At 46.6% G+C, this 24192-nt stretch overlaps 1 protein-coding gene across 3 annotated transcripts in view; it reads right to left on the bottom strand.

The window, feature by feature from the left end:
* Positions 1 to 12688: 12688 nt before the first annotated feature.
* Positions 12689 to 24192, bottom strand: part of LOC109891475 (probable E3 ubiquitin-protein ligase makorin-2) — a 33505-nt gene continuing 22001 nt past the window's right edge. For all 3 annotated transcript variants that reach the window (XM_020484041.2, XM_031825884.1, XM_020484040.2), the window contains exons 7-8: positions 13772 to 13916; positions 12689 to 13685 (exon numbers count right to left, since the gene is read on the bottom strand). In XM_020484041.2, coding sequence (XP_020339630.1) covers positions 13530 to 13685; positions 13772 to 13916 — 301 coding nt within the window. In that variant the 3' untranslated portion in view covers positions 12689 to 13529. The remainder of the gene's footprint in view (positions 13686 to 13771; positions 13917 to 24192) is intronic.

Genomic DNA, 24192 nt, shown 5'->3' on the forward strand with positions numbered 1-24192 from the left:
GCAGCGGTCTAAGGAACTGCATCTCAGTGCAAGAGCCATTACCAAAGTCCCTGGTTTGAATCGAGGCTGTATCACAACCTGCCGTGATTGGGAGTCCCACAGGGCAGCGCACATTTGGCCCAGCGATGAGAATTTGTTCTTAATTAACTGGCTTGCCCAGTTAAATAAAGGTTAAAAATCTTTTTTTTTTTAAATCATCAAGCTTCACATGGTTTTCATTTGTGACGCTATCCTTGATATGATCCTTCTGTTGTGAAGTGCTACACATTCTCATGTGTGTGCACATGCATCTATCTATACAATGTTATCATGATTTGTTATAAGAGATATTATACTTTAGTAATTCACAATGACCTGGTAATGTAAAAGTCTAATAAAGACATTATCTTCCATATTCCTACAGATACCTTGTAACTGGAGATACCTTCAAAACGATTGCCTACAGTTACCATGTAGGGCACTGCACAGTTCGGTGACCAGGGCCATCTGGGACTGCCTCCTAGGGGAATTCAGGTTGTGAAGGCTATCTGTGTCCTACATAACTTCATGAGGCTGGACAGGAGGAGACCTACATCTCGCTGCCGTGTGCCAGAGGAGAGGTCTACTGTTCTGCAGGATGTTGTACAGATGGGGGCCAACAACGGACCAGGTCAAAGACCGCTGGGTGAAAGGTTCTATGGTTTTAATCCAACGTCACAGTCCACATTTGAAGAGCACAACAGTATAGTATTTGTATGATTTTGCCTAGTTGACATACAATATTTTCTCATCAACGTGTAATATTACGTATGCTTTGAACCTCATCTTTACTTGCCAAGGTAGAGTACATGATCCAGTGGAGGCTGCTGAGTGGAGGATGGCTCATAATAATGGCTGGAACGGAGTAAATGGAATGGCATCAAACATATGGAAGCCATGATCTGTAGTGATGCCTCTAGCACTGAGATGCAGTGCCTTAGAGCGCTGCGCCTCTCGGGAGCCCCGAGTTGATCATTTGAATCAGCTGTGTAGTGCTAAAGCAAAAACAAAAATGTGCCTCCCTTTGAGTCCCCAGGACCAGGACTGAAAACCACTGCTCTTCATCTGCAGACAGGCTTTCACAGCTCTCTGTATCTGAGGACAGAAAACACCACAAGAAACAAGCTTTATTATACTCATATTAGACAACAATGAATACTATGTTGCTATCTCGGTCCTCATTTCTTTCTAGGATTGGAACGACGTACACATCACTGACGATCTGAAATGGTCCACCCACACAGACAATGTGGTGAAGAAGGTGCACCAGCGCCTCTTCAACCTCAGGAGGCTGAAGAAATTTGGCTTGGCACCTAAAACCCACAAACTTTTACAGATGCACAATTGAGAGCATCCTGTCGGGCTGTATCACCACCTGGTACGGCAACTGCACCGGCCACAACTGCAGGGCACTCCAGAGGGTGGTGTGGTCTGCCCAGCGTATCACTGGGGACAAACTACCTGCCCTCCAGGACACCTACAGCACCGATGTCACAGGGGGGCCAAAAAGATCATCAAGGAATAGAACCACCGGAGCCACTGCCTGTTCACCCCGCTATCATCCAGAAGGCGAGGTCAGCACAGGTGCATCAAAGCTGGGACCAAAAGACAGAAGCTATGTTTCAATCTCAAGGCCATCAGACATGTTAAATAGCCATCACTAGGCGGCTTCCACCCGGTTACATAATCCTGCACCTTAGAGGCTGCTGCCCTATATACATAGACTTGAAATCACTGGCCACTTTAATAATGGAATACTAGTCATCTCATATGTACAGTATATCACAAAAGTGAGTACACCCCTCACATTTTTGTAAATATTTGAGTATATCTTTTCATGTGACAACACTGAAGAAATGACACTTGGCTACAATGTAAAGTAGTGAGTGTACAGCTTCTATAACAGTGTAAATTTGCTGTCCCCTCAAAATAACGCAACACACAGCCATTAATGTCTAAACGGCTGGCCACAAAAGTGAGTACACCCCTAAGTGAACATTTCCAAATTGGGCCCAAAGGGTCAATATTTTGTGTGGCTACCATCATTTTCCAGCACTGCCTTAAACCTCTTGGGCATAGAGTTCACCAGAGCATCACAGGTTGCCACTGGAGTCCTCTTCCACTCCTCCATGACGACATCACGGAGCTGATGGATGTTAGAGACCTTGCACTCCTCCACCTTCCGTTTGAGGATGCCCCACAGATGCTCAATAGGGTTTAGGTCTGGAGACATGCTTGGCCAGTCCATCACCTTTACCCTCAGCTTCTTTAGCAAGGCAGTGGTCGTCTTGGAGGTGTGTTTGGGGTCGTTATCATATCGGAATACTGCCCTGCGGCCCAGTCTCCGAAGGGAGGGGATCATGCTCCGCTTCAGTATGTCACAGTACATGTTGGCATTCATGGTTCCCTCAATGAACTGTAGCTCCCCAGTGCCGGCAGCACTCATGCAGCCCCAGACCATGACACTCCCACCACCATGCTTGACTGTAAGCAAGACACACTTGTCTTGTACTCCTCACCTGGTTGCCGCCACACACGCTTGACACCATCTGAACCAAATAAGTTTATCAGACCACAGGACATGGTTCCAGTAATCCATGTCCTTAGTCTGCTTGTCTTCAGCAAACTGTTTGCGGCCTTTCTTGTGCATCATCTTTAGAAGAGGCTTCCTTCTGTAACGACAGCCATGCAGACCAATTTGATGCTGTGTACGGCGTATGGTCTGAGCACTGACAGGCTGACCCCCTACCCATTCAACCTCTGCAGCAATGTTGGCAGCACTCATACATCTATTTCCCAAAGACAACCTCTGGATATGATGCTGAGCACGTGCACTCAACTTCTTTGGTCGACCATGGCGAGGCCTGTTCTGAGTGGAACCTGTACAGTTAAAACCTGTTAAGGCTATGGCAGAATACTGCCCCCGTTGGAGGAATGCGTGCCCATAGTAAACTGACATACAATCTGTAAAAAATTGCTAATATATGCATATAATAAATATTATTGAATAGAAAACACTCTAAAGCTTCTAAAACCGTTCAAATTATGTCTCTATGTAAAGCAGAACTCACAGGGCAGCCATTCTTCCAAACTCTTTCTGTCATCAGAAAAGTTGGCCCAACTTTGACGTCATTGCTCCCACCCTTCCCAACCAGCTACAGATCTGGGAACAGTTTCTATCTCTTCAGCGCGATGTCCTCTTTCAATGGGGCGCTTCATTGTGAAGATTGCGTGCTCCCTCACCCTTTGGCGGGACGAAACCCTCGGGTCACGCAATAATACGTGCGCGCCTCTGCCTTTTTCTCTCTTTGTTCCAAGATCCACCAAACGATATAGGCTTGTCCTTTCGAGCTAAGGATTTTTATATATGATTAAAACATGTTTTAGCTCGAATCTGAACTTAGTTTGACCAGTTTAGTCGACATATAATATGTAATTTTGAAGTTTTGATGCGCAACCCATAGATTTTTGAGTGCTTTTCAGCCGAAATTAGTCGCGTTTGATAACCCAAAGACACACATTTGAAAGGCAAACGCTGGTTTTGGTAAGTATGACTTCTTCCACGACTTCTGATCGAACAACGGCAAAGGTAAGGGAATATTTATGTGGTTATTATGTGTTTCTGTGGACTCCGAAATAGCGGAGCCATATTGCTAATCTATGAGCGCCGTCTCATATTATTGACAAGTGAACGAATTCTGTAACGTTAAAAATAAATGTAACACAGCTGTTTTATTAAGAAGAAGTGTATCTTTCTAAGTATATGTAGAACATGTATATTTAGTCAACGTTTATGATGTGTATTTCTGTTATCTGGCAGAGTTATCATAATTTCTCCGGACATTGTAGTAGCATTTTTTGACCATGACGTTCAATGTAAACCGTGATTTATGGATATAAATTGCATATTATTGAAAAAAACATAAATGTACTGTATAACATGTCCTATTCCTGTCATCTGATGAAGATTTTCAAAAGGTTAGTGAATTATTTTTCTTTTAATCCTGCTTTTGTGATTGCATCTATTGTTCTACAAAATGGCTATGTAAATTAGCCTATCTTTTGGTGGTGGTTTGACATAAATATGTGCTATGTTTTCGCCGTAAAACATTTTAGAAATCTGACTTGCTGGCTAGATGAACAAGGTGTTTATCTTTCATTTGAGCTATTGGACTTGTTAATGTGTGGAGGTTAAATATTTCTAAGAATATTTTTGCGTTCTGTGCGCCACTGTGTCAGTTGAGCAGTGGGGGATGGTACCCCTAGAGGTACGTGTGGGGCCATGTAGTTTTAAACCGCTGTATGGTCTTGGCCACCGTGCTGCAGCTCAGTTTCAGGGTCTTGGTAATCTTCTTATAGCCCAGGCCATCTTTATGTAGAGCAACAATTCTTTTTCTCAGATCCTCAGAGAGTTCTTTGCCATGAGGTGCCATGTTGAACTTCCAGTGGCCAGTCAGTATGAGGGAGTGTGAGAGCGATGACACCAAATTTAACACACCTGCTCCCCATTCACACCTGAGACCTTGTAACACTAACGAGTCACATGACACTGGGGAGGGAAAATGGCTAATTGGGCCCAATTCAGACATTTTCACTTAGGGGTGTACTCACTTTTGTGGTCAGCGGTTTAGACATTAAGTGTGTTGAGTTATTTTGAGGGGACAGCAAATTTACACTATTATACAAGCTGTACACTCACTACTCACTACTGCCAGGTCGCAATTGTAAATGAGAACTTGTTCTCAACTTGCCTACCTGGTTAAATAAAGGTAAAATAAAAATAAATAAAATACTTTACATTGTAGCAAAGTGTCATTTCTTCAGTGTTGTCACATGAAAAGATATACTCAAATATTTACAAAAATGTGAGGGGTGTACTCACTTTTGTGATATACTGTATATACTGTATTCTATTCTACTGTAGTCAATATAACTCCAACATTACTAGTCCTAATATTTATGTTTCCTAATTCCATTCTTTTACTTTTAGATTTGTGTGTATTGTGCGTATTGTTGTGAAGAGTTAGATATTACGGCACTGTTGAAGTTATAAACTGTCATACCCTGATCTGTTTCACTGGTCTTTGTTCTTAGCTCCACCCACCTCCAGGTGTTGCCCATCTTCCACATTATCCCCAGTGTATTTATACCTGTGTTCTATGTTTGTCTGCTGCCAGTTAGTTTTGTCAAGCCTACCAATGTTTTTCCCGTGCTCCTGTCTTTCTCTAGTTCCTGTTTTCTAGTTTTCCTGGTTTTGACCATTCTGCCTGCCCTGAGCCTGCCTACCATTCTCTACCTTGTAACACCACCCTGCATTACTGACCTCTGCCTGCCCTGACCCTGAGCCTGCCTGCCATTCAGTACCTTTCGGACTCTACTCTGGATTACTGACCTCTGCCTGACCTTGAGCTGTCGTTTGCCTGCCCCCGTTTTTGTCATACACTTTTGTTACTTTGAAACTGTATGCATCTGGGTCTTCTCCTGAGTCTTGACAGTACGAACTGGCCATGACAGACCCAGTAGACTCGGACCAGCTATGCAACGCAGTCTCCTCTCAAGGAGCCACCATTGGAAGGCACAAGGAGTTGCTTCATGGTCTTATGGAAAGGTTCCAGACCTTGGCCGAACACCATGACCGCACTCTGAACTCATTGCTGGAGCAATTCCATGTGTTGTCTGTCAGAAAGCCTACTACGATGGTAACCTCCTAGCCCCTCATTAACCCAGTTGTTAACAGCGCGGCCTCCCTGCCACCCCGGTTTCCCAAGAACCACCCTTACCTCCCCCGGAATGCTTCACTGGAGAGTCGGGAACCTGTCGGGCATTTCTCATGCAGAGTTCTCTCACCTTCGAGCTGCAGCTCTCCTCCTTCCCCTCGGTCTGCTCAAAGATAGCGTACCTCATCACACTGGGCTACTGCCGTATGCTTCAGTCTGGAGGAGTTTGTGGCAGAGGTGAAGAAGGTTTTTCGAATCTCCATTGTCTGTGAGAGAGGCTGCCCAGAAGTTACTCCAGTTTTGGCAAGACTCCCGCAGTGTGGCAGACTATGCAGTGGATTTCCCCACGTTGGCAGCTGAGAGTGCCTGGAACTCGGAATCGCTGTTCAACATGTTCCTGCACAGATTATCGGAGGAAGTAAAGGATGAGCTAGCAGCCTGGGAACTACCAACGGATCTCGTCTTGCTCATTGCCTTGATCATCCGGATCGATGTGTGGTTACAAGAACGTAGGAAGGAGAGGAGATCCAATTCCACCTTGCCTCCCGGAAGTCCCTGACGTCTCAGTGGCCAAGAGGACCTGAGTCTACCCGAGTTCCCCAGAGAGTCTCCGAAGTCTTCTGATTCACCTCTTCACGACCCGATGCAACTAGGCAGAGCCAGGCTGTCCACAGCCGAATATCTACACCAGCTTCACAAGAAGAGTTGCCTGTATTGCGGGACTACTGGTCATTTCACGTCCTCCTGTCGACTAAAAGACCAGGCTCACCGGTAGGGGCGAGTGCTCTGGCGGAACATATGGAGAACTTTTCCTCTCCCCTTACTCACACCCCTTTCCATGCCATCCTGCTGTGAGGGAACCAGTCAAAATCTCTCCAGGTACTCATCGACTCTGGGGCTGATGACAGTTTTATGGATGCTACCCTGGCGTCCAAGCTGGGCATCCCCACTCAGCCCCTCTCCATTCCCATGGATATTAGAGCATTCTATAGGCCGGGTCATCCACAATACCACTCCCAACAACCTATGAGTGTCAGGGAACCACAGCGAGGCAATCCAATTCATGCTAAATAAGTCTCCTCAGGTTCCTGTGGTATTGGGATTCTCTTGGCTCCAGCTACACAGTTCCCTCATAGACTGGACTGCTGTTGCCATCATGGGCTGGAGCCCGTTCTGCCATGCCCATTGCCTAAAGTCAGCACAGACTGCCCCGGGACGTCTTCCTGTGGGCTCAGAAGTTGCCCAGACCTCTCTGCCATTCCCGTGGAGTACCAGGACCTCCGGGAGGTTTTCAGTAAGGCCTGGACCACTTCACTTCCTCCGCACTAACCCTATGACTATGACACGCTGCCCCGGGGACAACTGTACTCTCTGTCAGGTCTGGAGACCAAGGTTATGGAGATCTACATCGAGGACTCCCTAGCTGCAGGGTGTATCCGTCCTTCTGCCTCCCCCCCGGTGCAAGGTTATTCTTTGTGGAGAAGAAGGACAAAACCTGTGCATCGACTACCGGGGCCTCAATGACATCACAGTGAAGTACCGCTACCCGCTACCACTCAATGCCTCGGCCTTTGAGACACCTTTTTCCCCAGTTGGACTTGAGGAACGCCTACCACCTGGTACGGCTACGGGAAGGGGATGAATGGAAGACTGCTTTCAACATGGCCAGCGTTCTCCCCCAACACTTCCCCTCGCTCCACAACTCATCCATTCTCCCCCAACACTTCCCCTCGCTCATCAACTCATCCATTCTCCCCCAACACTTCCCCTCGCTCATCAACTCATCCATTCTCCCCCAAAACTTCCCCTCGCTCATCAACTCATCCATTCTCCCCCAACACTTCCCCTCGCTCATCAACTCATCCATTCTCCCCCAACACTTCCCCTCGCTCATCAACTCATCCATTCTCCCCCAACACTTCCCTTCGCTCATCAACTCATCCTTTCTCCCCCAACACTTCCCCCCGCTCGTCCATTCTCCCCCAACACTTCCCCTCGCTCATCAACTCATCCATTCTCCCCCAACACTTCCCCTCGCTCATCAACTCATCCATTCTCCCCCAACACTTCCCCTCGCTCATCAACTCATCCATTCTCCCCCAAAACTTCCCCTCGCTCATCAACTCATCCATTCTCCCCCAACACTTCCCCTCGCTCATCAACTCATCCATTCTCCCCCAACACTTCCCCTCGCTCATCAACTCATCCATTCTCCCCCAACACTTCCCTTCGCTCATCAACTCATCCATTCTCCCCCAACACTTCCCCCCGCTCGTCCATTCTCCCCCAACACTTCCCCTCGCTCATCAACTCATCCATTCTCCCCCAACACTTCCCCTCGCTCATCAACTCATCCATTCTCCCCCAACACTTCCCCTCGCTCATCAACTCATCCATTCTCCCCCAACACTTCCCTTCGCTCATCAACTCATCCATTCTCCCCCAACACTTCCCTTCGCTCATCAACTCATCCATTCTCCCCCAACACTTCCCCCCGCTCGTCCATTCTCCCCCAACACTTCCCCTCGCTCATCAACTCATCCATTCTCCCCCAACACTTCCCCCCACTCATCAACTCATCCATTCTCCCCCAACACTTCCCCTCGCTCATCAACTCATCCATTCTCCCCCAACACTTCCCCCCGCTCATCAACTCATTCATTCTTCCCATCATACTTTAGCCTACTTCATTCATCTCTTATTATAAGCTGATGTGTGAAATTAGTTTCGGTTCACTTTCGAAGCGATTTCCAACTGGTTACGTACGGCACCTTCAACTATCGGTAGGAGGGGAGCAGGCCCTACTGTAAAAAGTAGGGGCAACAGGGAAAATAATTTACAGATAAGTAAAAAATGTACATACACTTAGGTTGGAGTCATTAAAACTTGTTTTTCAACCACTCCACACATTTCTTGTTAACAAACTATACTAACAAGTCTGTTAGGACATCTACTTTGTGCATGACACAAGTCATTTTTCCAACAATTGTTTACAGACAGATTATTTCACTTTTAATTCACTGTATCACAATTCCAATGGGTCAGAAGTTTACATACACTAAGTTGACTGTTCCTTTAATCAGCTTGGACAATTCCAGAAAATGATGTCATGGCTTTAGAAGCTTCTGATAGGCTAATTGACATAATTTGAGTCAATTGGAGGTGTACCTGTGGATGTACTTCAAGGTCTACCTTCAAACTCAGTTCCTCTATTCTTGACATCATGGAAAATCAGAAGAAATCAGGCAAGACCTCAGAAAAACTATTGTAGACCGTCACAAGTCTGGTTCATCCTTGGGAGCAATTTCCAATCGTCTGAATGTACCATGTTCATCTGAACAAACAATAGTACGTAAGTATAAACACCATGGGACCACGCAGCCATCATACCGCTCAGGAAGGAGACACGTTCTGTCTCCTAGAGATGAACGTACTTTGGTGCGAAAAGTGCAAATCAATCCCAGAACAACAGCAAAGGACCTTGTGAAGATGCTGGAGGTAAAACAAGTCCTATATAGACATAACCTGAAAGGCCACTCAGCAAGGAAGAAGCCACTGCTCCAAAACCGCCATAAAAAAGCCAGACTACGGTTTGCAACTGCACTTGGGGACAAAGATCATACGTTTTGGACAAATGTCGTCTGGTCTGATGAAACAAAAATAGAACTGTTTGGCCATAATGACCATCGTTATGTTTGGAGGAAAAAGGGTGAGGCTTGTAAGCCGAAGAGCACTATCCCAACCGTGAAGCACGGGGGTGGCAGCATCATGTTGTGGGGGTGCTTTACTGCAGGAGGAACTGGTGCACTTCACAAAATAGATGGCATCATGAGGCGGGAAAATTATGCGGATATACTGAAGCAACATCTTAAGACATCAGTCAGGAAGTTAAGGATTGGTCGCAAATGTGTCTTCCAAATGGACCATGACCCCAAGCATACTTCCAAAGTTGTGGCAAAATGACTTAAGGACAACAAAGTCAATGTATTGGTGTGGCCACCACAAAGCCCTGACCTCAATCCAATAGAACATGTATGGGCAGAACCGAAAAAGCGTATGCGAGCAAGGAGGCCTCCAAACCTGACTCAGTTACACCTGCTCAGTCAGGAGGAATGGGCCAAAATTCACCCAACTTATTGTGGGAAGCTTGTGGAAGACTACCCGCAACATTTGACCCAAGTGAAACAATTTAAAGGCAATGTTACCAAATACTAATTGAGTGCATGTAAACTTCTGACCCACTGGGAATGTGATGAAATAAATAAAAGCTGAAATAAATAATTCTCTATTATTCTGACATTTCACATTCTTAAAATAAAGTGGTGATCCTAACTGACCTAAAACAGGGAATTTTTACTAGGTTTAAATGTCAGGAATTGTGAAAAATGGAGTTGAAATGTATTTGGCTAAGGTGTATGTAGACTTCCGACTTCAACTGTATGACATGCCCTCCTAAAACTGTCTATGGCACCAGTTCTGTTGGTGACATTAAGATTCTAACAAGGAGAGTGGTGCTGGGACTGAGGCGTGGGGCATTACTTTATAAATGGCACAGTAGGGCCTCCCGAGTGGTGCAGCATCGTTGTGCTTGAGGCGTCACTACGGCCCTGGGTTAGATCCCAGGCTGTGTGACAGCCGGCTGTGACCAGGAGACCCATGAGGCGGCCCAGTGTCGTCCGGGTTAGGGGAGGGTTTGGCTGGCCGGGATTTCCTTGACCCATTGTGCTCTAGCGACTCCTTGTGGCACCTGCAGGCTGACATTGGTCGCCAGTTAGACGGCATGTGCTCTGACACATTGGTGTGGTTGGCTTCCAGGTTAAGCAAGCAGTGCGGCTTGGCAGGGTCTTGTTTGAGGACCCATAGCTCTCGAACTTCGCCTCTCCCGAGTCCATAGGGGAGTTGCAGCGATGGGACCAGACTGTAACTACCAATTTGGATATCAAAAATGTAGGAAATGGGTAAGAAATTTTATAAAAATGTCAGAGTAATTTTTATTAATGAGCAGTCCAAATGACTGATTTAGCGGTTCTATAGTGGGTTTTATAGTAACATGTATTTTAACTCAAAATTAATTCGCCTAACTTTTGAATGTGACAGGAACACAACCAGTCATGTTTTCATCTTATTGTAAAATAAATACATTCAAAAACTTATTAGCATCCAATCGACTGAAACAGAATGTAGCCCAGGTATCTGATGCGGTGTGGCAAGAAAGAGAATGTCGTCGGTTGCTGTACTACACATTCATGGGAATGTTGTAGTCAGTCAGTGACCAGACTGTTGAATGAATGAATGTTGTCGTAGTCAGTCAGTGACCAGAGACTATTGAATGAACGAATGTTGTCGTAGTCAGTCAGTGACCAGAGACGGTTGAATGAATGTTGTCATAGTCAGTCAGTGACCAGAGACTGTTGAATGAATGAATGTTGTCGTAGTCAGTCAGTGACCAGAGACGGTTGAATGAATGAATGTTGTCGTAGTCAGTCAGTGACCAGAGACTGTTGAATGAATGAATGTTGTCGTAGTCAGTCAGTGACCAGAGACTGTTGAATGAATGAATGTTGTCGTAGTCAGTCAGTGACCAGACTGTTGAATGAATGAATGTTGTCGTAGTCAGTCAGTGACCAGACTGTTGAATGAATGGTGTCGTAGTCAGTGACCAGAGACTGTTGAATGAATGAATGTTGTCGTAGTCAGTCAGTGACCAGAGACGGTTGAATGAATGAATGTTGTCGTAGTCAGTCAGTGACCAGAGACGGTTGAATGAATGAATGTTGTCGTAGTCAGTCAGTGACCAGAGACTGTTGAATGAATGAATGTTGTCGTAGTCAGTCAGTGACCAGACTGTTGAATGAATGAATGTTGTCGTAGTCAGTCAGTGACCAGACTGTTGAATGAATGTGTCATAGTCAGTCAGTGACCAGACTGTTGAATTAATGTGTCATAGTCAGTCAGTGACCAGAGACTGTTGACAATAATGGTGGTCTTATTTCTTGTCCAGATCCTGTCGTCCATTGAGTTGCTGCAGCATGCTCTGCCTAAAAATCAACAGCAGCACCTCCGAGCCGTCGCTACACACACACTGAGGACATTAACATCTGCCCTTAGACCTACACACGCCAACCTGCTCCAGTCTTCAACAAATGTACATGCCAACCTACTGCTGTCCACTAGACCCACACCAACCTGCCTTTGGCTTCATCACAAATGGCACTGTTTTCTACATTTTGCACTACGCTTTCACCAGTCTCAGTGCTGTCTTGTAGGGTTCCGGACAATAGAAGTGCACAAGGTGCCATTTTAGACTGTCTGCAAGGTCGTTTCCCACCCTGCCTCTAGCACTGGAGGGGTTTCTAGCCTCAACCCAGCCTGCCTCCAGCACTGGAGGGGTCTCAGTCCAGACTGAACATGCTACCAGGCATGCTTAGGGAGCAGAGTAGCTATACTTTTCCTGAGATAATTTATACCAATTTATTGAACAGGAAAAGTGTCCCCACTTCCCAATCAGTTACATGTTAAAGCACATTCTGTCCCAGTGCTGAGTGTTCTACAACAATCTACTCACAAGATCAGCATCATTGAATCAAAGTGTAAAGAACATTTTTATTGCAATTGATGCCATTTCTCTCACTGACGTGAGAGTGTTTCTGAACATAATGTCCGCTAATATGGCAAATTATTTTATGTCAGCGTCAACATGGCGGGCTGCGTGGACATGCAGAACTGATGTGTTGTAACTGTTTCCTACACACATCCATGACAACCGTCGGAATGTCCTACAGGGTATTGGATCATGGTGTATAGATGAAGAGCTGCTATCGTAACTGTCAGTCAAAGGCTCTTCAATCATGAAAGGACTATGAAGTTGTTTTAAAATTAAAGGATTTTCATATGATTTGGTTATCTATTAGCTTGCCTTCTAGGATAAATATTGTACTTGAACAAGCATTATAAACCTGAAAGATTATTTTATTAAAATACAATGAATAAACAAAGCCAAATATATAGACTGAATGAACTGAAACAGAACACACACCATGGTTGTGAAGTTCTGTCAGGCCTTATCCAAGTTATTCCATTCATTAACCCATAGGTTATAAAACACTACAGCGCTGTCAAACATTTGATTTATTCAATGAATGGACTCCTATTGGATAAATACATTAGAAGCCAACATAGTAATTAATGATTTACCATAGAATATACATGAAACACTGTAGCATAATATCTAGACACCAGACAGACTCCCTGCTATAGGTTCGTCACCCCAGGCAGTTTCAACAGTAGATGTCTGCTTTATTCTCTTACTACAGATGTGGGATAAGGTCACCATTATTATTTTATACCGATAAAGTTGCTAAACCTCTGTAAGAATCCATCAACACTAAACAGTTCTTCTAGGAGGAACTAGCTACCTGGACAACAGAAATGTAACTGTCTAAATTAACACGCCAAAATTTCATGAAATTGAGTCAACAGACTTGTGTGCATTAATTAGATGTTTCTCATGTAACCTTCCTGTAACACCACTATCATGTCGCCTGGCTGAAAGGCTGATCTATATGACCTCATCTAAAGCATATCAGAACCATTACAGCTCTATTTACAGATTTACTACTTAACACACACATGTACCATGATTAAAAAATATAATTTAAAAAAAGCCTCAAACCATCAACATGAAAGGCTTACTAGTGAGTACACGTTATTCTCCAGTGTTGTATGTTTGCAGTTTGAGCCGTTGGTCAGAGTGCTGGACTGGGTAACGGGTAGTTTGGGCCTCAGGTTGAGGGCTCAGGGCTGGGCAGACACCCCGCTGCTCTCCTCCCTTCCTGGACCAGACATCTGCATGAAGAGTTCTCTCAGTTCGCTGACCTCGTCTTGCGGCTGGGCAACGCTGCGCTGCTCACGATCCTCAATGAAGTCCCACAGACGCACAGAGTTCAGGAACTACAACCCAACAACACACAGAAGATCTGTTACCATGATGCTAGTTAAGTATTATATTGTAGCAGGTATTGGCAGTAGCACCGTACCCTCACGTTCCCCTCAGAGCCCAGCTGCTTGCGGGGTTTGTCCGGCTCGGCCCGCGTTCCGTCAGGGTAAGCATGCATGTAGAAACACTTCCCTCCAAACGGACAGGTTCCCCGGCCCTGGTCAAAGTATTTACACGGCTTCTTACTGCAAGAGAAAACAAGACAGGTGTTGGAACTAGGACACTTGGCAGGGTTAGGGACATGGGGCCTAATTTATAAAACATTGCTTACGCACAAAACATGCATGGGTTGGCATTTATAAAAACTGAACTTGACACGAATCCGCTTATCCTCCCGCAAACTTTAGACCATGCGTACACAGTTTCTTGTGGTTGAAATATTGCATTGCAAAAGTAGTAGCCAGTAGTAGCAGTAGCAGCCTGGAGATGCCTGTAGTAGTAATATAATGTAGTTAGTATCCTAGAGTAGTGGTAGACTGTAGTAGTAGTAGACTGTAGTAGTAGTAGACTGTAGTAGTTAGTATCCTAGAGTAGTAGTAGCCTGTACTAGTAGCAGCCTAGAGAAGTAGTAGTATGCGCAGCCTGTAGCAGCCAAGAGTAGTAGTAGCCTGTAGTAGCAGCAGCAGCCTGTAGTAGTAGTAGCAGCCTAGAGAAGTAGAAGTAGCCTGTACTCGTAGCAGCCTAGATTAGTAGTAGCCTGTAGTAGCATTAGCAGCCTGTAATAGTAGCCTGTACTCGTAGCAGCCTAGAGTAGTAGCAGCAGCAGCCTGTAGTAGTAGCCTGTACTCGTAGCAGCCAAGAGTAGTAGTAGCCTGTAGTAGCAGCAGCCTGTAGTAGTAGCCTGTACTAGTAGCAGCCTAGAGTAGTAGTAGCCTGTAGTAGCATTAGCAGCCTGTAGTAGTAGCAGCCTAGAGTAGTAGTTGCCAGTAGTAGCCTGTAGTAGCGGCAGCAGCCTGTAGTAGTAGCCTGTACTAGTAGCAGCCTAGAGTAGTAGTTGCCAGTAGTAGCCTGTGGTAGCAGCAGCAGCCTGTAGTAGTAGCCTGTACTAGTAGCAGCCTCAAGTAGTAGTAGCCTGAAGTAGCAGCAGCAGCCTGTAGTAGCAGTAGTAGCATGCTGTAGTAGTAGTAGCTAAGCGTCAGTATAGAGACAAAGCAGAGTCACAATTCAACGGCTCAGACACAAGAGGTATGTGGCAGGGTCTACAGTCAATCACGGATTACAAAAAGAAAACCAGCCCCGTCACGGACCAGGATGTCTTGCTCCCAGACAGACTAATTATTATTTTTTTGCCCGCTTTGAGGACAGACAATACAGTGCCACTGACACATGTGCTGCAACCAAAACCTCCTTCACTGCAGCCGACGTGAGTAAAAAATGTAAACGTGTTAACCCTCGCAAGCCTGCAGGCCCAGACGGCATCCCTAGCCGCATCCTCAGAGCATGCGCAGACCAGCTGGCTGGTGTGTTTACGGACATATTCAATAATTCCTTATCCCAGTCTGCTGTTCCCACATGCTTCAAGAGGGCCACCATTGTTCCTGTTCCCAAGAAAGCTAAGGTAACTGAGCTAAACGACTACCGCCCCGTAGCACTCACTTCAGTCATCATGAAGTGCTTTGAGAGACTAGTCAAGGACCATATAACCTCCACCCTACCTGACACCCTAGACCCACTCCAATTTGCTTACCGCCCAAATAGGTCCACAGACGATGCAATCTCAACCACACTGCACACTGAGCTAACCCATCTGGACAAGAGGAATACCTATGTGAGAATGCTGTTCATCGACTACAGTTCAGCATTTAACACAATAGTACCCTCCAAACTCGTCATCAAACTCGAGACCCTGGGTCTCGACCCCGCCCTGTGCAACTGGGTACTTGACTTCCTGACGGGCCGCCCCCAGGTGGTGAGGGTAGGTAACAACATCTCCACCCCGCTGATCCTCAACACTGGGGCCCCACAAGGGTGCGTTCTGAGCCCTCTCCTGTACTCCCTGTTCACCCACGACTGCGTGGCCACGCACACCTTCAACTCAATCATCAAGTTTGCGGACGACAAAAGTGGTAGGCTTGATTACCAACAACGACGAGACGGCCTACAGGGAGGGGGTGAGGGCCCTCGGAGTGTGGTGTCAGGAAAATAACCTCACACTCAACGTCAACAAAACTAAGGAGATGATTGTGGACTTCAGGAAACAGCAGAGGGAACACCCCCCTGTCCCATCGATGGGACAGTAGTGGAGAGGGTAGTAAGTTAAGTTCCTCGGTGTACACATCACGGACAAACTGAATTGGTCCACCCACACAGACAGTGTTGTGAAGAAGGCGCAGCAGCGCCTCTTCAACCTCAGAAGACTGAAGAAATTTGGCTTGTCACCAAAAGCACACAAATTTCTACAGATGCACAATCGAGAGCATCCTGTCGGGCTGTATCACCGCCTGGTACGGCAACTGCTCCGCCCACAACCGTAAGGCTCTCCAGAGGGTAGTGACCACAGACCACTTCTCAATTCCCATGCTTCCTGGCTGATGTTTTGGTCACTTTTGAATGCTGGCGGTGCTTTCACTCTAGTGGTAGCATGAGACGGAGTCTACAACCCACACAAGTGGCTCAGGTAGTGCAGCTCATCCAGGATGGCACATCAATGCAAGCTGTGGCAAGAAGGTTTGCTGTGTGTCAGCGTAGTATCTAGAGCATGTAGGCGCTACCAGCAGACAGGCCAGTACATCAGGAGACGTGGAGGAGGCCGTAAGAGGGCAACAACCCAGCAGCAGGACCGCTACCTCCGCCTTTGTGCAAGGAGGAGCACTGCCAGAGCCCTGCAAAATGACCTCCAGCAGGCCACAAATGTGCATGTGTCTGCTCAAACGGTCAGAAACAGACTCCATGAGGGTGGTATGAGGGCCCGACGTCCACAGGTGGGGGTTGTGCTTACAGCCCAACACCGTGCAGGACGTTTGGCATTTGCCAGAGAACACCAAGATTGGCAAATTCGCCACTGGCGCCCTGTGCTCTTCACAGATGAAAGCAGGTTCACACTGAGCATATGTGACAGACGTGACAGTCTGGAGACACCGTGGAGAACGTTCTGCTACCTGCAACATCCTCCAGCATGACCGGTTTGGGGGTGGGTCAGTCATAGTGTGGGGTGGCATTTCTTTGGGGGGCCGCACAGCCCTCCATGTGCTCGCCAGAGGTAGCCTGACTGCCATTAGGTACCGAGATGAGATCCTCAGACCCCTTGTGAGACCATATGCTGGTGCGGTTGGCCCTGGGTTCCTCCTAATGCAAGACAATGCTAGACCTGATGTTTTTTATTTTATTTCACCTTTATTTAACCAGGTAGGCAAGTTGAGAACAAGTTCTCATTTACAATTGCGACCTGGCCAAGATAAAGCAAAGCAGTTCGACAGATACAACGACACAGAGTTACACATGGAGTAAAACAAACATACAGTCAATAATACAGTATAAACAAGTCTATATACAATGTGAGCAAATGAGGTGAGAAGGGAGGTAAAGGCAAAAAAAAGGCCATGGTGGCAAAGTAAATACAATATAGCAAGTAAAACACTGGAATGGTAGTTTTGCAATGGAAGAATGTGCAAGGTAGAAATAAAAATAATGGGGTGCAAAGGAGCAAAATAAATAAATAAATACAGTTGGGAAAGAGGTAGTTGTTTGGGCTAAATTATAGGTGGGCTATGTACAGGTGCAGTAATCTGTGAGCTGCTCTGACAGTTGGTGCTTAAAGCTAGTGAGGGAGATAAGTGTTTCCAGTTTCAGAGATTTTTGTAGTTCGTTCCAGTCATTGGCAGCAGAGAACTGGAAGGAGAGGCGGCCAAAGAAAGAATTGGTTCTGGGGGTGACTAGAGAGATATACCTGCTGGAGCGTGTGCTACAGGTGGGAGATGCTATGGTGACCAGCGAGCTGAGATAAGGCGGAGCTTTACCTAGCATGGACTTGTAGATGACATGGAGCCAGTGGGTTTGGCGACGAGTATGAAGCGAGGGCCAGCCAACGAGAGCGTACAGGTCGCAATGGTGGGTAGTATATGGGGCTTTGGTGACAAAACGGATTGCATTGTGATAGACTGCATCCAATTTGTTGAGTAGGGTATTGGAGGCTATTTTGTAAATGACATCGCCAAAGTCGAGGATTGGTAGGATGGTCAGTTGTACAAGGGTATGTTTGGCAGCATGAGTGAAGGATGCTTTGTTGCGAAATAGGAAGCCAATTCTAGATTTAACTATGGATTGGAGATGTTTGATATGGGTCTGGAAGGAGAGTTTACAGTCTAACCAGACACCTAAGTATTTGTCCATGTATTCTAAGTCAGAGCCGTCCAGAGTAGTGATGTTGGACAGGCGGGTAGGTGCAGGTAGCGATCGGTTGAAGAGCATGCATTTAGTTTTACTTGTATTTAAGAGCAATTGGAGGCCACGGAAGGAGAGTTGTATGGCATTGAAGCTTGCCTGGAGGGTTGTTAACACAGTGTCCAAAGAAGGGCCGGAAGTATACAGAATGGTGTCGTCTGCGTAGAGGTGGATCAGAGACTCACCAGCAGCAAGAGCGACCTCATTGATGTATACAGAGAAGAGAGTCGGCCCAAGAATTGAACCCTGTGGCACCCCCATAGAGACTGCCAGATGCCCGAACAACAGGCCCTCCGATTTGACACACTGAACTCTATCAGAGAAGTAGTTGGTGAACCAGGCGAGGCAATCATTTGAGAAACCAAGGCTGTCGAGTCTGCCGATGAGGATGTGGTGATTGACAGAATCGAAAGCCTTGGCCAGATCAATGAATACGGCTGCACAGTAATGTTTCTTATCGATGGCGGTTAATATATCGTTTAGGACCTTGAGCGTGGCTGAGGTGCACCCATGACCAGCTCTGAAACCAGATTGCATAGCAGAGAAGGTATGGTGAGATTCAAAATGGTCGGTAATCTGTTTGTTGACTTGGCTTTCGAAGACCTTAGAAAGGCATGGTAGGATAGATATAGGTCTGTAGCAGTTTGGGTCAAGAGTGTGTCCCCCTTTGAAGAGGGGGATGACCGCAGCTGCTTTCCAATCTTTGGGAATCTCAGACGACACAAAAGAGAGGTTGAACAGGCTAGTAATAGGGCTGGCAACAATTTCGGCAGATAATTTTAGAAAGGGTCCAGATTGTCTAGCCCGGCTGATTTGTAGGGGTCCAGATTTTGCAGCTCTTTCAGAACATCAGCTGAACGGATTTGGGAGAAGGAGAAATGGGGAAGGCTTGGGCGAGTTGCTGTTGGGGGTACAGTGCTGTTGACCGGGGTAGGAGTAGCCAGGTGGAAAGCATGGCCAGCCGTAGAAAAATGCTTATTGAAATTCTCAATTATGGTGGATTTATCAGTGGTGACAGTGTTTCCTATCTTCAGTGCAGTGGGCAGCTGGGAGGAGGTGTTCTTATTCTCCATGGACTTTACAGTGTCCCAGAACTTTTTTGAGTTAGTGTTGCAGGAAGCAAATTTCTGCTTGAAAAAGCTAGCCTTGGCTTTTCTAACTGCCTGTGTATAATGGTTTCTAGCTTCCCTGAACAGCTGCATATCACGGGGGCTGTTCGATGCTAATGCAGAACGCCATAGGATGTTTTTGTGTTGGTTAAGGGCAGTCAGGTCTGGGGAGAACCAAGGGCTATATCTGTTCCTGGTTCTAAATTTCTTGAATGGGGCATGTTTATTTAAGATGGTTAGGAAGGCATTTAAAAAAAATATCCAGGCATTCTCTACTGACGGGATGAGATCAATATCCTTCCAGGATACCCCGGCCAGGTCGATTAGAAAGGCCTGCTCGCTGAAGTGTTTCAGGGAGCGTTTTACAGTGATGAGTGGAGGTCGTTTGAACGCTGACCCATTACGGATGCAGGAAATGAGGCAGTGATCGCTGAGATCTTGGTTGAAGACAGCAGAGGTGTATTTAGAGGGCAAGTTAGTTAGGATGATATCTATGAGGGTGCCCATGTTTAAGGCTTTGGGGAGGTACCTGGTAGGTTCATTGATAATTTGTGTGAGATTGAGGGCATCAAGTTTAGATTGTAGGATGGCTGGGGTGTTAAGCATGTTCCAGTTTAGGTTGCCTAGCAGCACGAGCTCTGAAGATAGATGGGGGGCAATCAGTTCACATATGGTGTCCAGAGCACAGCTGGGGGCAGAGGGTGGTCTATGGCAGGCGGCAACGGTGAGAGACTTGTTTTTAGAGAGGTGGATTTTTAAAAGTAGAAGTTCAAATTGTTTGGGTACAGACCTGGATAGTAGGACAGAACTCTGCAGGCTATCTTTGCAGTAGATTGCAAAGTGTGGCTGGAGTGTGTCAGCAGTTCCTGCAAGAGGAAGGCATTGATGCTATGGACTGGCCCGCCCGTTCCCCAGACCTGAATCCAATTGAGCACATCTGGGACATCATGTCTCGCTCCATCCACCAACGCCACATTGCACCACAGACTGTCCAGGAGTTGGCGGATGCTTTAGTCCAGGTCTGGGAGGAGATCCCTCAGGAGACCATCCGCCACCTCATCAGGAGCATGCCCAGGCGTTGTAGTGAGATCATACAGGCACGCGGAGGCCACACACACACTACTGAGCCTCATTTTGACTTGTTTTAAGGACATTACATCAATTACTCCATTTAAGCCACTGTGTTCTTGGGGACCTTCAATGCTGTAGAAATGTTTTGGTACCCAGATCTGTGCCTCTACACAATCCTGTTTCGGAGCTCTACAGACAATTCCTTCGACCTCACTGCTTGGTTTTTGCCTTTCCAAATTATGCACAATCAAATGAATTTACCACAGGTGGTCTCCAATCAAGTTGTTGGAATGATCAATGGAAACCAATTGGACCTGAGATTTTTTATTGATACAAAAATGTGCAGAAAGGTCTAAAACAGTTTTCTCTTTGTCATTATGGGGTGTGTGTAGATTGACGAGGGAAATACAAATAAAATGTCGGTAAGTATCAAATCAAACTTTATTTTTCACATGCACCGAATACAACAAGTGTAGACCTTACCGTGAAATGCTTACTAACAAGACCTTAAATCAACAGTGTTGTTCAAGATGAGTTAAGGAAATATTTACCAAATATACTAAAGTAAAAATATTTATGTAAGTAGGGGTGACTATGCATAGATAATAAACAGCATGCAGCAGCAGTGTACAAAACAAATGGAGGGGGGGGGGGGGGGGGGGGGGTGACAATGTAAATAGTCCGGTGGCCATTTGATTAATTATTCAGCAGTATTATGGCTTGGGGATAGAAGCTGTTAATGAGCCTTTTTGTCCTAGACTTGGCGCTCCAGTTGCGGAGAAAACCGTCTATGACGTGACTGGAGTCTGACAATTTATGGGTTTTCCTCTGACACCACCTATTATATAGGTCCTGGACAGCAGGAAGCTTGGCCCCAGTGATGTACTGGGCCGTACGCACTACCCTCTGTAGTGCCTTACCGTAAGATGCCGAGCAGTTGCCATACCAGGCGGTGATGCAACCGGTCAGGATGCTCTCGATGGTGCAGCTGTAGAACTTTTGAGGATCTGGGGACCCATGCCAAACCTTTTCAAACTCCTGAGTGGGAATAGGTTTTGTCGTGCCCTCTTCAAGACAGTCTTGGTGTTTGGACCATGATAGATCATTGGGGATGTGGACACCAAGGAACTTAACTCTCGACCCGCTCCACTACAGCCCCGTTGATGTTATTGGGGGCCTGTTCGGTCCACCTTTTCCCGTAGTCTACGATCAGCTCCTTTGTCTTGGTCAGGTTGAGGGAGAGGTTGTTGTCCTGGCAACACGCTGCCAGTTCTCTGACCACCTCCCTATAGGCTGTTTCATTGTTGTCGGAGAACAGGCCTACCACTGTGTCGTCAGCAAACTTGATGGTGTTGGAGTCCTGAGGGGCCCCAGTGTTGAGGATCAGCGTGGCAGGCGTGTTGTTGCCTACCCTTACCACCTGGGGGCAGCCAGTCAGGATAGTCCAGGATCCAGTTCTAGAGCGAGGTGTTTAGTCCCAGGGTCCTTAGCTTTGTGGGAAATATGGTGTTGAACGCTGAGCTGTAGTCAATGAACAGCATCCTCACATAGGGGTTGCTTTTGTTCAGGTGGGAAAGGGCAGTGTGGAGTTCGATTGGATCTGTTGGGGCGGTATGCGAATTGGGTGTAGGGTATCAGGGTTTATACTGTTGATGTGAGACATGACCAGCCTTTCAAACCACTTCATCGCTACCGATGTGAATGCTACGGGGTGGTAATCATTTAGGCAGGTTACCTTTGCTTCCTTGGGCACAGGGACTATAGTGGTCTATACTCGGCCCTGTCTCAGGATGGTAAGTTGGTGGTTGAAGTTATCCCTCTAGTGGTGTGGGGGCTGTGCTTTGGCAAAGTGGGTGGGGTTATATCCTCCCTGTCCGGGGGTGTCCTCGGATGGGTCCACAGTGTCTCCTGACCCCTCCTGTCTCAGCCTCCAGTATTTATGCTGCAGTAGTTTGTGTCAGGGGGCTAGGGTCAGTTTGTTATATCTGGAGTACTTCTCCTGTCCTATTCGGTGTCCTGTGTGAATCTAAGTGTGCGTTCTCTAATTCTCTCCTTCTCTCTTTCTTTCTCTCTCTCGGAGGACCTGAGCCCTAGGACCATGCCCCAGGATTACCTGACATGATGACTCCTTGCTGTCCCCAGTCCACCTGGCCGTGCTACTGCTCCAGTTTCAACTGTTCTGCCTTATTATTCGAACATGCTGGTCATTTATGAACATTTGAACATCTTGGCCATGTTCTGTTATAATCTCCACCCGGCACAGCCAGAAGAGGACTGGCCACCCCACATAGCCTGGTTCCTCTCTAGGTTTCTTCCTAGGTTTTGGCCTTTCTAGGGAGTTTTTCCTAGCCACCGTGCTTCTACACCTGCATTGCTTGCTGTTTGGGGTTTTAGGCTGGGTTTCTGTACAGCACTTTGAGATATCAGCTGATGTACGAAGGGCTATATAAATACATTTGATTTGATTTGGTCTGCTTGAAACACATAGGTATTACAGACTCGGTCAGGGAGAGGTTGAAAATGTCAGTGAAGACACTTGCCAGTTGGTCTGCACATGCTTTGACTACACATCCTGGTAATCAGTCTTTCCCCGCGGCTTTGTGAATGTTGCCCTGTTTAAAGATATCGCTCACATCGGCTACCAATAGTGTTATCACACACTCGTCCGGAACTAGCTGGTGCTCTCATGCATGCTTTAGTGTTGCTTGCTTCGATGCGAGCATAAAATGCATTTAGCTCGTCTGGTAGGCTTGCGTCACTGGGCAGCTCCCGGCTGTGTTTCCCTTTGTAGTCTGATAGTTTTCAAGCCCTGCCACATCCGACGACCGTCAGAGTAGGATTCAATCTTGGTCCTGTATTGACGCTTTGCCCGTTTGATGATTCGTCTGAGGGCGTAGCGGGATTTCTTATAAGCGTCCGGATTAGTGTCCCGCTCCTTGAAAGTGGCAGCTCTAGCTTTTAGCTCGATGCAGATGTTGCCTGTAATCCATAGCTTCTGGTTAGGATATGTATGTATGGTCACTTTGGGGACGACGTCATTGATGCACTTGATGAAGCCGATGACTGAGGTGGTATACTCCTCAATGCCATTGGATGAATCCCGGAACATATTCCAGTCTGTGCTAGTAAAACAGTCCTGTAATGTAGCATCCGCTTCATCTGACCACTTCTGTATTGAGCGAGTCACTGGTACTTCCTGCTTTAGGTTTTGATTGTAAGCAGGAATCAGGGTTTAGAATTATGTTCAGATTTGCAAAATGGAGAGCTTTGTATGCATCTCTGTGTGTGGAGTAAAGGTAGTCTAGAGTTTTTTCCCTCTGGTTGCACATGTGACATGCTGGTAGAAATGTGGTAAAACGGATTTAAGTTGTCAAGTTGGCTGGATGTCCTTTGGGTGGTGGACTATTGTTGAGTGTGAAAAACCCAGCAGCGTTGCAGTTCTTGGCCAATTACATGGCCAAGAGTATATGGACACCTGCTCATCAAACATCTCATTCCAAAATCATGGCCATTAATATAGAGTTGTTTTCCCCATTTGCTGCTATAACAGCCTCCACTCCTCTGGGAAGGCTTTCCACTAGATGTTGGAACATTGCTGCAGGGACTTGCTTCCATTCAGCCACAAGAGCATTAGTGAGGTCGGGCACTGATGTTTGATGATAAGGCCAGGCTCGCAGTCGGGGTTCCAATTCATCCCAAGGTGTTCGATGGAGTTGAGGTCATGGCTCTGTGCAGGCCAGTCAAGTTCTTCCACACTGATCGATAAACCATTTCCGTATGGATCACGCTTTGTGCACGAGGGCATTGTCATGCTGAAACAGGAAAGAGCTTCCCCAAAGTTGGTAGTTAGTCTTGTCTCATTGGTCCAACTCCAGTATGGACTCGGGAGAGGCGAAGGTCG

The sequence above is a fragment of the Oncorhynchus kisutch genome, linkage group LG5 (assembly GCF_002021735.2).
Source record: "Oncorhynchus kisutch isolate 150728-3 linkage group LG5, Okis_V2, whole genome shotgun sequence".
NCBI classification, from domain to species: Eukaryota; Metazoa; Chordata; class Actinopteri; order Salmoniformes; family Salmonidae; genus Oncorhynchus; species Oncorhynchus kisutch.